Source organism: Megalops cyprinoides, chromosome 12, assembly GCF_013368585.1.
Source record: "Megalops cyprinoides isolate fMegCyp1 chromosome 12, fMegCyp1.pri, whole genome shotgun sequence".
Classification (NCBI taxonomy): Eukaryota; Metazoa; Chordata; class Actinopteri; order Elopiformes; family Megalopidae; genus Megalops; species Megalops cyprinoides.
Window position 1 is genome coordinate 27403413 of NC_050594.1, and position 10771 is coordinate 27414183.

General features: G+C 43.2%; 1 protein-coding gene across 3 annotated transcripts; it reads right to left on the reverse strand.

The window, feature by feature from the left end:
- Positions 1-468: 468 nt before the first annotated feature.
- Positions 469-9181, reverse strand: eif5 (eukaryotic translation initiation factor 5). 3 transcript variants are annotated; one of them, XM_036542557.1, is made up of 12 exons: positions 8863-9181; positions 8401-8606; positions 7126-7405; positions 6725-6806; positions 6442-6614; positions 4993-5104; positions 4359-4480; positions 4086-4247; positions 3804-3965; positions 1418-1582; positions 1032-1172; positions 469-860 (listed from the first exon to the last, which is right to left on the reverse strand). In XM_036542557.1, the coding sequence occupies exons 3-12, from the start codon at positions 7195-7197 to the stop codon at positions 759-761; spliced, it is 1293 nt and encodes a 430-aa protein (XP_036398450.1). In that variant the 5' UTR covers positions 7198-7405; positions 8401-8606; positions 8863-9181; the 3' UTR covers positions 469-758. The 3 variants fall into 3 exon arrangements, with proteins under 3 accessions (XP_036398450.1, XP_036398447.1, XP_036398449.1); XM_036542554.1 differs by having other exon boundaries at positions 471-860; positions 4086-4250; positions 8863-9178; XM_036542556.1 differs by lacking the exons at positions 8401-8606; positions 8863-9181 and adding an exon at positions 7951-7971 and having other exon boundaries at positions 471-860; positions 4086-4250.
- Between the last annotated feature and the right edge of the window lie 1590 nt (positions 9182-10771).

Genomic DNA, 10771 nt, shown 5'->3' on the forward strand with positions numbered 1-10771 from the left:
AAAATTAATAGAATTCAGTCTGCAACTGTCAAAACTGACAGACAACTGACAAATATGACAGGCAGCAGTGCTACTGGTTCTCACCGCCCACAGACTGGCACCACCATGTGGTGATTTTAGGTGGTACCTTGTTTAATCAGGCGAAAAATTAATAGCCTTTATTTGGCCTAAAGGGGCCTAAAAAGCTTTCAGTTTTCAAGCTTCCTAGAAGTTACATCAGTTGGACCAAACTACAAAAATGACCCTCAATGAAGCAGGAGTACAGTACATGGTAGGACATCTGGTTGGAGATGATACCTCCATTTCATGTGTGATGAGAACTGGAGGATTGAAATGGGAATCAATGCAAAAAACTGCCTTCTACAGAATAACCATCTTAAACCCTGAATTGTGTCATTTGCTAATTGCTTTAAAATTTGACACAGGAGAGAATACTGTGAATAGCAAAACATTCTTTAATGATTGGAAAATATACAAGAGAAAACAAGACAAAATTCATGTGCAGTTAGTACCCCATAACCCAATATTTAAAATTCATAACTATGACTATAACCCCTATTAACTTAAAGAGGACTGTAATCTTTTAAATTGAATACATCAAGTATTCCAACAAAGCAAGCATTACATTGTGATGCAGTTAGCAAAGCACTATGTTAACCAAGCCACAGCAGCAGGGAGAGGAAAGCTAGCTGGACTCCAGCCCTGTGAGATCTACTTTACGACAGGTTTAAGCTTTGCAAAGCGCAAAATGGCAGCTTTTAAATGGCATCAATATCAATGTCATCTTCCTCCTTGTTGTCAGCCTTTTCTGGTTTCACAGTCTCCACTTTCAGCTCACGGGCAGAAGGGGAGTACACCACCTGAAAGGCAAAAACACAGCATGGGTTACATGTCACACTCAAACCTTAACCTTGACCCCCACACTCAAACCTTCCTCCATCAATGCCCTTACCTCCGCACCAATCACACTGACACACCTCACCAGCTGAAACAGCATTTCTGCAACAGTGATTAATCAGGTTGTGCTGTACCTCAAGATTTTCATCCTCTTCATCTTCTTCTTCATCGCTGCCCTCACTCTCCTCCTCGGCCTCTTTCAGCCATTTGACGAAGGGAGCAGCCTTGGCGTGAATCTCTTTGGCAAGCTCCTTAGAAACGTACTTCTTGGACACCTGCAAGTTCCAAAAAACCCATCACAACAGGCACCAAACTGAAACTGGCACAGCAAGAAGAAATGGCAACAGGCAATGTGGCTTCAACTTCCCCAGTTTGCCAAAGGTTGGCCTGTAGAATGCATACTGCCTTGTTTCCTGACTACTACACAGAAGACAGGAAATTAACATTAATACCGCAGCAACACCTATACCAGCCTTTCTACAGATCTGTGTTATCCAGGTGAAAGTGCACGGCTGCCTACCTTCTCAGCCCAGGCCAGGATAACATCCTCCTCCAGCAGGTCTGCATCATACAGGTCCTTCAGCACGATGGACACGCGAGGAAGCAGCTGGGCCTGGTGCAGCTTTACCAGGCACTCAAAGCCACCAAGCAGGTACTTCTGGGCTTTCTTGTTGTTGTGGCAAAACTAAATAAAGGGAGCAAGAACACTTATGAATAATAATTGCTAATAACTGCTGACCTGAATGTCACATCTCTCAACAGTTATCTGACCTGTGGAAGAAATGTACTGTTTGGACTCTAGGTTTTCACCTGATATGGTGTTTGTGCACTCAGGTGAATTCACTGCAAGGTCAGTATTCCTTTATTTTGGGGAAAATACATAAAAATGGCATAACCTGCGAATTTGAGGCCACTTGAAAAGCAATTTACAAAAAACTATTGGACTATTTTTCTTGTTCTGAGGGTGGGAAAGACTCAACCCAAGAGATGCAAGTACCGCGAATGAGGCATCTGACAACTAGTGTAGTTTACCAACGGTCGCTAACGGAAGACAAATAAGCAACTGCTACACACTACCCTTGTGCTGGCTCAGAAGTGATTAGATGGGACACCAGATGGGGCAGCTATCGCAGCATGAAGACCAGCTGATAACAAGCAAGACCACCAATATCTAAATGAAAACAACCTCTTTGCCCAATTCCTCCTCACAGGTTCAGTGCACAAAACCACCAAAAATACAAAACAAAAAGGAAAAAAAAACAAAGTCCCACAGAAGTGAAAACACTCAAACTTCAGTGGTTTATCTGCTGTCGTCTTAGCTGTCTCTCCCTGCCGCTCACTCCTATCTCTTAAGTTTCCTGGTTGGCCGATGTTATTTCTGATTTGATCTATGGCATGAGAAAACACCAATACTTTAATAAAGGAATATTCATTGGTTTCTGAATTCATTTTAGGCCAGATGGCTTTTTTTAAACCTTTCTGGTCTGTAACATGCTTTGACTTGCAGCTGTCTATGGTTTTTAGGCTTGTTTACCAGCCATGCGTCAGCCTTGCCTCATTGAACTTGCTTACCACACATGGCAACATGTACTTAACAGATAAATATGCAAAGGCCACTTGTGTTCAGCAGAAGTGTTGCTCCCTGCACAACTTTCCTTACCGTTTTCCAACGGGTCACCATCCAAAAGATGGAGGTGCTACGTTGCTTGCGGAGCACCCAGGTGACAAGGCAAAGCCATGTGTAATTTAATCATGTGCAGGTAACTGTAGTGACTGTTTTTAATAATGCATGCGTCCGGTAGAACTGCCTGAATTTTCATGATGGTCGTGGTGACATCGAACTGAAGCCTGAAATAGTTTGGCCACATCACAACAGAATCACACTGGCACCTTTCCATAGCTAGACTACATCATAAAGTCACTAGCCCGCTAGGCATGTGACAGTAGCTGACTGGCAACAGTAAACACGGCCCTTTCCAGACAGTTCGACCCGTCTGCATGCATTCAACACTGTCAACACTACCTAATTATTTCATTATATAAGCGATCACTTTTGTAGATTCTGACAGACACACAGCAGTGAAGCACCGTGATCAAATCTAGCTTCCAGGCACTTCAGGTCTCATTTAGGTTTAGAAGTGTGATGTGTACCAGTCTAGCAACGCAGAAAAAAAAGGAAGGAGGAAACAAAGGAAGTTCTCTTTTTTTTATGTCAGATCATTTGGCCTTAAGACACACACAAAAAAAAAAAATATATATATATATAATGGGAAACGTCTACTGCTAATTGAGTGGGTGAATCACCTGCTGTGTCGTGCATAGATTTGGTCAGGTTCTAGCACTGTCCCTCCAGAGACACAACTGGTAGGTGAGGCTAGAGTTAAATGCATATACTATGCGAAAAGAAAAATGCAATCTGCAGCTAATTGTGTGATATTCTTAGATCAGCTATGATTATTACATTCAAGGTTTTGAATTAATTACTTTTGGGGCTCCAACAATTCAATCAAGCTTAATCATCAAAGTCCACTGCTCTACATTAAATGGAGTGGCAGATAATTTGGGCTCCAGTGATGAGTGGATGCACTTTCATATTCTTACTTGGCCAGCTGCTCTGGATAAGAGTGTCAAAATGTAAATACACATACAGTTCTAGACCATTTTAAATCAACCTGAGACCGGACGTGAATATGCAGCCACATTATCCAAATATTTGACTCCAGTGTAGAGTAAAAGCTTTACAGAGAGATAGCTGGCAAAGTTTAACAGAAAAACAGTACTGTTTACTAATGTAGCCACCGACTAGTGGGAAAGCGCCTGCACACATTCACAGCATGCCGCCCGCTGTATGGTTTTGGATGGCAGGTTGCATCATGTTGCTGTGGCAAAAGGAGGCGGCCACTCACGCGCAGGAAGTGGCGCTTGTACTTCTTGATCTGGTCGCGGATGTTCTCGTCAAACAGCAACTCGCTCAGGATCAGGGGGCCCATGGCCTTCACATCCAGGCGCTCCGCCTCCGCCAGGATCTCCTTGTCTGCAGTGTCAATCGCTCCGTCCTCCTTTTTTTGCTGTTGGCACAGATGGATTTATAAGAGAACTACCCAGGTGACATGAAAAAGAAACCTAAGAGGCTTTTACTGTCTGGCATCTGAAGGCGCATCACACCAAGGGGGCATTCGGGGGGGCACCTTAACGAAGTTGTAGAACATGTTGACCCTCTCTTCCAGGGTCTTCTCCAGGTCTTCAGTAAGGGTCAGGTTCTTTGCGTGGTCACTGATTTCCTCCATCCTGCGCCTCTGAGCCTCCTCAGTAGTCTCCTCAGCCCAGTCTTCGTCGTCATCATCACCGTCCTGCTGCAGCACACAATTCAGCCATTCAGCAAAACGAGCCTTCATTCTCTCCTGGAATGGACGGAATGGAACGGATGACTGCTCAACACAGTGGGTGTAGCGGATACATACCACGGCTTCGGGCGCGTCGATGTCATTGTGGTTTCCAGCTTCTCCACTGCTAGAACCATTCTCCTTATCTTTCTTGCGGTTCTTCTTCTCCTTCTCCTTCTTGACAGATCCACTATCGTTCTCTGTATTTCACAAAGACGGGAAAAAATGCTCCTGAAAATGAGTACAGGACCTAGGGGATCACCAGAATTCCAAGGGGCAGGGCCAGTCTGTTGAATTGGTTCATAGCGGCGCTATACTCTATGGTGAAGAAAAAACACACAGCCCAGAAGTACTGGAGGCATAATTCTAGCAGCAGAAAGTACCTTTGAAATGAAATATCCATGCAGTTTACGCAAACAGATTTCCTCCCCCCACTGTGAAAAAACCGAATGGCACCTACTCCAATTTCTTTAGGCAAATGCATAGATTGAGTGGGCTGAAGAAATGTCAAAGTAGCTTGGCAATAAATGGAACATCTGCAAACTAGCATACTAGCTGCAGCAGCACCACTTATTGGTGAAAAATCGATGTAATGTCACTCGATGAATGGGTTACTGAGAAACGCCTCTGCAGATGGCATGAGTCCAGAGTCCTAAATAACAACTGGCACCCGTGTCCCCGATGGTGCTGATGAGCGGTTCTCCTCACTCACCTGGTGGGTTTTTAAGGATGAATGTGCACAGCTTGTGTCTGGTGTCGAGCATGCCTCTGTAGCCACAGGCTTTACAGGAGTTGCCTATGGTTTGTTTCTTGGGATTGACATGCTGGAACAAATTGAAAGCAAAATCAGATACATGACAGATAAACCTCTCACACACCAAATGAATGAACACAGATCACAGGAAGACAGATCTTTCAAAATATTCTAAATCACAATGCAGTAATTTCAAACTATAATAAAATAGGACATGTTCCTTTCTCCAAATAAGGCTACCTTAAAACAGCTAATCTGTTCTGGGGAGAGGAGTTAAATCAGTCAGAAAAACCCACTCAGGCACGACTGCTGTCAAATGTGAGAAATCCTCACAGCTATACTAGAACCCAAAGACACAGATCAGGCCTCACTGGACCCGAGGGCTAAAATCCTGGAGTGAAATTCTTCACTGCAGCATTCTGCTAGAGGTAAATACGGCTGTCCTAGATAAGATAAATCTCAGTGAGCACCAGAGAGCTGCATTGCAGAGGGAAGGGGCCAACTGCACTGGCGCAGCACAGCTGAAGATGGGGCACTGCGGGTCCCAACCTCAGCGTATACGGGGAGAGGTGTGCAATGTCTGCAGCCATTTAACATGCACACCCAGCTCAAATACAGCTGGCACAGCACAGAGGTCAGAGCTGGCAGGCTGTCAAACCAAACGAGTGCACTTCACTGATGTTTGAACAAGGTGCACACAGCTAAATGGTCAGCCATCTACAGCTATCATATCAAGGACAACCGTGCCTCCATGACAGACCACAGAGAGAACGAGTTTTGAAAACGAAGTGACACCTGACATGCGTCAAAACATTGAGTCATTATGGAGACAATGCCAGGCTCACAGAAGTTGACTGGCCCCGTGTACTTAATTTAGATCAACTTCTGTTGATCAACTTCGCCCACAATCACAGCATCAGCCACTATAGCACTGTCATTGGAGCCTGGTCATACAACATTGGAAAATACCACACCAAGTGGGGGTGAAAATCTGACCTTCAATGACGCAGGCACCACCAAAGAGGAAGCTTATGTGGATCTTCCCCTACATGCAACTGAACCATAGGCGAAATCATATTTACAGCATTCTGAATGCTGTTTATCGTCAAAGTTCGACAAATGAGTTAACTACAAATGGCAACACAAGGGAATGCCATAACATGAAACAGACAAACGTTTTTAATTGAATTTCATTGACTAGGTCACTGGTAGCCATGTGCATGTCGGGCAAAAGCAAACCAAAAACCCTGAACTAGACAGATTAGTCATCCTGTTACGGGTTTTACCACAAACCAACACATTTCTTTTCAAATGTCACCGAAACTAAGAAAAACTGGAGATGTTACCCTTCCCTCTGCAGCGGCAGACATTTTGAATAAAAGGGGAAACGACCGCAGGTCCATTTACCAGATCAGTTTCAGGGTTATCACACTCAGGACACAACACAAATTTTCTGATGAATCCATCCAGCATGTCCTGCAGCTTATTCGCCTCGTGAGATCCATTGACAATGTAGCGGTCATTCTTGGCATCAAACTGGGTCTGGGCACCCAGCTCACAACCAAAAAACTTGGTGGGATCTACAGACAGGGCGACAGATCAAAATGGAACGGTCACAAAGTGTATCGAAGGCCTCATACTTTAAATGCAGGACTAACTCTTAAAGAGGACTGGGGAGGTGAATACTTACACGTTGGAGGCCTATTCAATGCCTTTGCAACGTCAACCATGTTGACGATAACCGTCTTAATTCCATTTCCTTTGCCTTCCACCTGATGAAACAAAGGAAAAATGTATACCACACAATGCTTCATTTCCAGTCACTTCTACATATGCTGATCAAGATTGCACACTGAAAATCCACTATGCAACAGGAGATTATGACTCCCAACTTCAAACCTCGTCTGACACAAAATAAAAGACCCAAAAGAATGTGAATCTATTTTAACAAATCCCTGGATCTTTTCAAACCACTGAACAGTCCCACTAAATATAAGAACAGCAAGTTGTTCTTCAGTAGGTGTAGATAATTGAAGATGATTTCACAGTACAGCGATAGGGTCCTTACACTTCTTGCATCCTGAGTCTTACCTTGGCAATCAGACGGGGCATCTTGTAGCGATAGAACTGGTCTGATACGCTGCGGTTGACGTTGACAGACATTTTGGCTCACTATTGGCTTTATCAGTAAGATAAAAAGATCTTGGATTGCAATTTTTTGGTATCTTCTGTCTGGAGAAGAGTGGATGACATAAACGACTGTAATCGTACTCGGTCTCTGACATGAAAAAGACTTCGCCACTGAGGCTGCAAGCTCCTCGCTTGTAGGCTATGTTTCCCCCACACAGGTTCCAACAGCTGCGCAACAGCTCTGTAATGAGAGGAAAGAGAGACGGGAGAACAAAATTTAATTGGCATGAACGTCTCACTTCAAACTAACGAAACAATGCAATTAACATGTATTATCGGAACTGTTTTTTTTACAATCATTTGACGAATGCTAGATTTAAAGAACGCCATGTTTCTCCTTGCATGCACAACGGAGATTGTCAATATCTCAAGGCTGCAGTAATACATACGTTCGGGTAACATACATGCTTCGAACCTAACAAAGGCAATATTAACTACATCATTAGTGAACAAGCAAACTAGCTAGCTAAACTAACTTAACTAAGCAGTCACTTCTGGGCAAACCAACCAATTCACTTGCTGGATACATCTGCTAACTTAGGTAACAAATTGGCAAAGTAGGGTTCACCCAGACTAGCTACAGTCAGCGATGTCGGAGCTAACCACGTTAGCTAGTTAATAACGTCAGCCATTACGAACTAAAATTCGACTGTCAAATATTCCGACAAATTTCACGGTCTGCCTTCGCATGGTAACGTCAAGTTCAGCCACCAAACGATGACTCACTGCTCGCCAGCTAGCAACTCCGAGGAGGGACACGAAACGAGGACATGGCATTAACACGGCAGATGGAAAAGACGAGCAGCTAAATGCCAAAGTGCATATCAAAGCGTGCGAGCGCTAAATTGCCCGGCGAAATATTTATCCGCATCGTTGCGGGGAATCTGAAATATCTCGGAAACCCGGGATGGGGGGCAGTTTTGGACATCGGGCCCCTCTTTCCGATCGAAGTGGTGCAGAGTGCGTCACAATTTACCACGGGGAGCAGTGCGCGAGGGGAGGGAGACGCCATTTTGATCCGCATATTTCACACGCCGCACGCATTCTGCCCAAGTCACACGGACACCGATAGCTCAGACACACACCTTTGCCCATTACAAAGACGCACAAACGAGACAAAATGATAGTTAAAACACACCTTCCCCATTCGTCGGTCCTGTACGCCCCGGTACTTACCGTTTTCGCAAAATAAAGACATAAACACACCGCTGGTCGCCCTGAGACGCAGTGAAGTGTTTGTGTTTTAGTTGCTGGTTGGGTCGTACTGGAAAGGGAAGCAGGACGGCAACAGCAGCGGGTGCCGAGAGTGCAGAGTCAGGCCTTTGCGGCGAGGGGTAATGAAATCCTTCTGGGAAATTCGAGACGCCCTCAAAATAGGGTATCTGTAACCAATGTGGAAAAAACAAATTAGCATTAATTGTCATCACAGCGCGATTGAGGACGTGACAGCATGTTGCGATTGGCCAACCAGCAAACGACACTGTTAATCGCCCCAATTCGATTCGTATGCTTTCTGAAAATCACTTAAAATTAAGTAGTCATGTTTCTTGTCTGTCAAAACATCTGCGTTATCAAATATTTTTTTCTTTTTATATAGTTAACTAGGTAACTCGCTAGCGAACTTCACAACACACTTACCTCTAGAACGTTCTTGCTCGATGCAGTGCCAGAATGAACCCTTGGCTAGCAACGTGATTGCCAATCTCTCCCACTGTCCCCGCCTCTCCGCTGCAAACTATTGGACACTATCCACTTCCCTTACAGCTGTGACAGCATTCACTTGTTCATTCTGGTGACAATCATTTCGTATGAATGGATCCGGGATGTCCAACGACCATGCCCACACACCGATCTTGGATCAGCTAAAACCTTTACGTAAAGAATCAAAGGTTAGGATTAAGACTGAGTAAACTGATCATGGATCGGTTTTTGGGGCATAAAAGTGGGGGAGATGTTGTGGTTCCTTAAGTGGGACATAAATGGAGAGTAACGTACGTAGTCTCGCGATGCGTTTGTGTTGACGCCACTTATCTGAAAGGGCGTAATGTTCGGTGTGTAAGAGAGTACAGGGAGCTAGGGTGTTGCGTTGTGATTTCTGATTCATTAGGGAGGCTGCATTTGTATGCGCAGGATAGAAAGAAAACGATGATCGAGTGCACACACTTGTACCCTTTTAACTCTCTACGTACCATCTGGATATAAGACACTGGATGAGCAATTTTTCACAAAATAGGATCTTAACTGTGTTTGCCATACTTTAAACGATATTACAACTTCTTCCATCAAAAACATGCACGACCGTTTTCTGCAAAGTCATATAGTTGCTTTTATTTGTAATACGATGATAATCAAAAATACATTAGTTTTTCATAACTCACGTGATATATAGTTTATATCACGTGAGTTATGAAAAATGGATGTATTTTTGGTTTTATACTATATACATGTTCAGAGGAAACCGATAGCAAAAAGCATTTGGTTCAGCTAAGATCTTCACTTGATTGAAAAATTATGATATGGAGGATTTCTTAATTATATCCTCAGTCAGACTGCTAAGGCAGAATTTAATCCAGTTTTTTTTTTTTTGCTCAGATTTGACACATTTACTAGCCTAGGATCTTGTTTTTCATTGCACTATTTTCAAAATATGCAATATTTTCTGAATCTGTGCCCAGCACAATTTTTCTCTCAAGTCAGACATGTTTTACATCATACGCTCATAAACTTAACATTTTTCTCCCACTTCTCCAATGTCACACTTTGTTCTGGGCCCACCCAGTTTTGCCAGTCACTTTTCACAGCATTGCTTATCAAGGCTCAAATTTTGTGTACTTTTTTTAATCCACAGTCTAGCTGTGGATAGTTTACTGTGCATAAAATATTTCACCCAAGTTCACATCCTTGGCAGCAGAACATGCTGCTCAAACATCACTTTTGACATGTGCACTGTGGAGGAGGAAACTGCTGGTAAAGTCATGCCCATCTTTAGCCATTGTGATAAACTCTAGTAAACCTCTAAATCTTTCTTTGGTCTTTTAAAAATTAGATTCATTCTTACACGTTATTAGCCATCATTCATTCCATTGCTTCATATTTCCCACATTTATCCAATATAGCTTCAAAATATACCCTCTCCAGTTGTTTGCCTGAAAAGTCTTGTGGTTAGCTGTAACCTCCAATAGTTATACCAATACCCTTTGTTTTTCTGAAATTGTTTCACTATAACCTGTCAGCTCTTTTCCTTTATGGTTCTTACTATGAGACACTTTGCACAGCAGAGTTGTCACTTTACAGATTTTATACGTTATAGATTTTATACTACACAGCAAAGCATGTGGGTTCAGCCAAGATCCTCACTTGATGCAATTAACATGTAATTCTAACACACAGATAGACATCATGGATAGTTTATATTAGAAAGTCCCTACAGCATAATAATATAAAATACCTAAGTGCACATGGGTATATCCCTTCTGACATCGGTATTTCATCAGCATATTCATGTTGAAATCTTTCCATCTTGTGCTTCCATCAAATCTTGTGCTTC